General features: G+C 37.1%; 1 protein-coding gene across 2 annotated transcripts in view; it reads left to right on the top strand.

Moving 5' to 3' along the window:
- The first annotated feature begins 1,770 nt into the window (after positions 1-1,770).
- The window catches only part of LOC137656691 (uncharacterized), a 22,455-nt gene continuing 20,120 nt past the window's right edge, over positions 1,771-4,105 (top strand). Inside the window, exon 1 of one of the 2 annotated variants that reach the window (XM_068390890.1) lies at positions 1,771-1,889. In XM_068390890.1, coding sequence (XP_068246991.1) covers positions 1,866-1,889 — 24 coding nt within the window. In that variant the 5' untranslated portion in view covers positions 1,771-1,865. Of the gene's footprint in view, positions 1,890-3,048; positions 3,273-4,105 lie in introns of those variants that run through there. The other variant, XM_068390891.1, reaches the window with a different exon arrangement.

Genomic DNA, 4,105 nt, shown 5'->3' with positions numbered 1-4,105 from the left:
TTGGGCTTATAGCATCCTGCTTTTCCAATTAGGGTTGCAGCTAAGCAAATAATAATAATAATAATAATAATAATAATAATAATAATAATAATAATAATAATAATAATAACGGCCTGGAAGATGTCAAAGAAATATATAGTAAATCCTATTTAGCATTCAGTTATTTAACTTAAAAAAGAATAATAATTTAAAATGCATTTGATATATATATATATATATATATATATATATATATATATAAATATATATATATATATATATATATATATATATATATATATATATATATCTAAAGGAATAAAAAATAAAAGGATATATATAACGTTAATTCAGCATCAGGGCATACTAAGCCCGTGGACAAGAATGCCAGAAATCAAGAATAAAAGAAAAATAACTAATTATTGTATTAAATCAAGTTTAAGACCATAACAATAAAAATGTACCTTTATATAAATAAATTTATGGCTAAAGCACACTTTACATTACTCTTACTATGTCTCCAAACTATTCCCTACCACGGTTAGTTAGCTAAATATCCTCATTCTTTCCAGCTGAAAAGAAAAAAATGATAATCTACCAGCTAAAAAAATTAATTATCTCATCACATACATACATACATATACCAAGGCACTTCCCCCAATTTTTGGGGGGTAGCCGACATCAACAAAGAAACAAAAACAAAAGGGGACCTCTACTCTCTACGTTCCTCCCAGCCTAACAAGGGACTCAACCGAGTTCAGCTGGTACTGCTAGGGTGTCACAGCCCACCCTCCCACATTATCCACCACAGATGAAGCTTCATAATGCTGAATCCCCTACTGGTGCTACCTCCGCGGTCATCTAAAAGGCATTGGAGGCAGCAGCAGGGCCTACCCGAACTGCGTCACAATCGCTCGCCATTCATTCCTATTTCTAGCACGCTCTCTTGCCTCGCTCACATCTATCCTCCTATCACCCAGAGCTTCCTTCACTCCATCCATCCACCCAAACCTTGGCCTTCCTCTCGTACTTCTCCCATCAACTCTTGCATTCATCACCTTCTTTAGCAGACAGCCATTTTCCATTCTCTCGACATGGCCAAACCACCTCAACACATTCATATCCACGCTAGCTGCTAACTCATTTCTTACACCCGTTCTCACCCTCACCACTTCGTTCCTAACCCTATCTACTCGAGATACACCAGCCATACTCCTTAGACACTTCATCTCAAACACATTCAATTTCTGTCTCTCCATCACTTTCATTCCCCACAACTCCGATCCATACATCACAGTTGGTACAATCACTTTCTCATATAGAACTCTCTTTACATTCATGCCCAACCCTCTATTTTTTACTACTCCCTTAACTGCCCCCAACACTCTGCAACCTTCATTCACTCTCTGACGTACATCTGCTTCCACTCCACCATTTGCTGCAACAACAGACCCCAAGTACTTAAACTGATCCACCTCCTCAAGTAACTCTCCATTCAACATGACATTCAACCTTGCACCACCTTCCCTTCTCGTACATCTCATAACCTTACTCTTACCCACATTAACTCTCAACTTCCTTCTCTCACATACTCTTCCAAATTCTGTCACTAATCGTCCAAGCTTCTCTTCTCTTCCCTTCTCATACCACCTACAAAAAATAACCGGATCCTACTAGTTAAAAAGAAAAATCAATTATTTGAATATGATTTGGTGTCTTATCAGCCCAGTCCCAGACTCGTTCAAAACACGTCTGAAGATGTGAAACGTATTGCAATAACTGGTATCCCGACCAGACTCCAGTGTAGACCTTTATTCTCGTTCCTCAGTGAATCTGTAATTCTTGGTTGACTAAGTTCATAATTTTACTTATAAAAAACACACGCGATGTCAACATTATGTCAACTATTCGTAAGTATTATTATTATTATTATTATTATTATTATTATTATTATTATTATTATTATTACAGATTGTATGGGACTAGAGAATACTTTCTGCGCCGTCGTGTTCAATGATGAATTAATTGAATATTGTTAAAAGTTTGCAATGACCTAGAGCGAACACAGACAAACACCTAATAAGATTTGACGAGAAGAAAAATTAAATTGTTTTTATGAGCAATTCCATTGCAATAAACACTTGCGCTGGGCTGCATCGGTAGACTTCAGCGCGCAGGCACACCGGATCTTGCTTAGCTCACGCTCAGGAATTTAAGTTCATGAAGTGTTAAGTAAATAAGTATGTGGCAATTTTGTAAGTGGATAGCTTTTTCACTTTTACTATCATTTTAGTTTTGTCTTTGAAGCCACTCCCATTGGGGTTGTGGATAACGTCAATTGCTTGTTTCTTTTGGGAAGATGTACCCTGTGACAGGCTTGTGCCTGTGATTTTGCTTTTAAAGGTTATGTAATTGTGTCAAATGTACCCTTCACGCATATATATATATATATATATATATATATATATATATATATATATATATATATATATATATATATATATATATATATGTGTGTGTGTGTGTATGTATGTATGTATGTGTGTGTGTGTGTGTGTTCCCATCACTCTCTGTACTTAGCTTCATTTAGTACATTGCAGGGAAAACTGTCGTACTGCTAGGATTGTCTACCGAAAAGTTAATATAATGAACAGAGGTTAATACCATTCGTGTTTTCATCAATACATGTTTAAACGGTTTTAATTAATTCGAGCTTGTTGATGGAGGAGTATATTATGTTTAAATAGGGTGGTATTTACAGTACTCTTATTATTCCTCAGTACAACAGAGGAGTTCCAATACTATATTGGCCTTGACTCTGAGCTTGTGACGTTGCAGGCACCAATAGGTTGCCAATGTGTGTAATAACAACTATGCAAGTAAAGGGAATTGTTTTATATTCTGTTTAATCAAAGAGGCTTAAATAATTTATAATGGTTGTAAGTATTGAATAAAATTAGATAAAGATAAGTTATTCTAACCGAGGTATTAAAATCAGGACGCGGGGGTGGGTTAATGTACCCGAAAACAAAAAAAATAATAACGCCCAGTAGAGCTCTCGAGTCTCGCAGTGCCTCTCGCTTCACATCAGCTGGTAGTGTGTTTACCTTCTGCAAGTCCGAGGAAGCTCACGTTATCGACGTTCTATACATACCAACGCTATCTGTGTTTGCAACGAAAATACATCGGCATCCGGTTGGTGTTTTAAGCGTCGATAACAGATAAGAAAGACGGATAACTCGGGATGAGTTGAATCTACGCCATCAATGTCGTTTCTGTAGTGTTACGCCCAGGCAAGTTCATTCTCTCTCTCTCTCTCTCTCTCTCTCTCTCTCTCTCTCTCTCTCTCTCTCTCTCTCTCTCTCTCTCTCTCTCTCTCTCTCTCTCAGGTAGACCATTAGTAAAAGTGATCGTGAATGGAAAGGAAGTATGCCAAAGAAAGTGGTGATGAATAGTGTAGCTTATTTGTGATGGAAGCTAGTATTCCTGTTTAATGCAATTCTGCGGTAACGAAAGTAGATTTTTATGAGTGTACCTTAGTAAATCCTTACCGAACTACAAATCCTATGTCAGTAAAGCCAAAATATATATAATAAACGTCTGTGGCATCCATTGAATGAAAATTTATCCATCAAACCCGAGTTGTCAAAGGTTGGGGGATCAGCTGATGTTTACAAACAAAGGACCGGAGATGCCAGACGCACGATGTTTGCGTTTTATATGAAAACTACAGAAACTTTAGTTTTTTTAATATGAATATTTTTCCATAAGATATATGTGTATACGAATTACAATTCTACAATTCTAATAGCCTCGTATCTCAGTGAAAGTAGAGGTTAGATGAAGACTTTACTTGATCTCTTTTCACTTCCTGTCTCCAATTATTCTGGCTTCTAGTTCCTGTGCTACGTCCCAACGAAAACACCACGCCCCCCCCCCCCCTATTCCCCTGAGGTTTTCACCTACCCTATATTATTACGTTAATATTAACCGTATATGTAAATTACGCTTTGATGCTCCATATGGGCTTTGCCTAGAACAAGCATGGGATGGTCTTACCTGGCTTCGTCTTAATTAAGTGAAACCCCAAGACTTGTACTTGGATACTCTCTCTCTCTCTCTCTCT

Source organism: Palaemon carinicauda, chromosome 17 (genome assembly GCF_036898095.1).
Source record: "Palaemon carinicauda isolate YSFRI2023 chromosome 17, ASM3689809v2, whole genome shotgun sequence".
Classification (NCBI taxonomy): Eukaryota; Metazoa; Arthropoda; class Malacostraca; order Decapoda; family Palaemonidae; genus Palaemon; species Palaemon carinicauda.
This window is presented reverse-complemented; position numbering and strand designations above follow the sequence as displayed.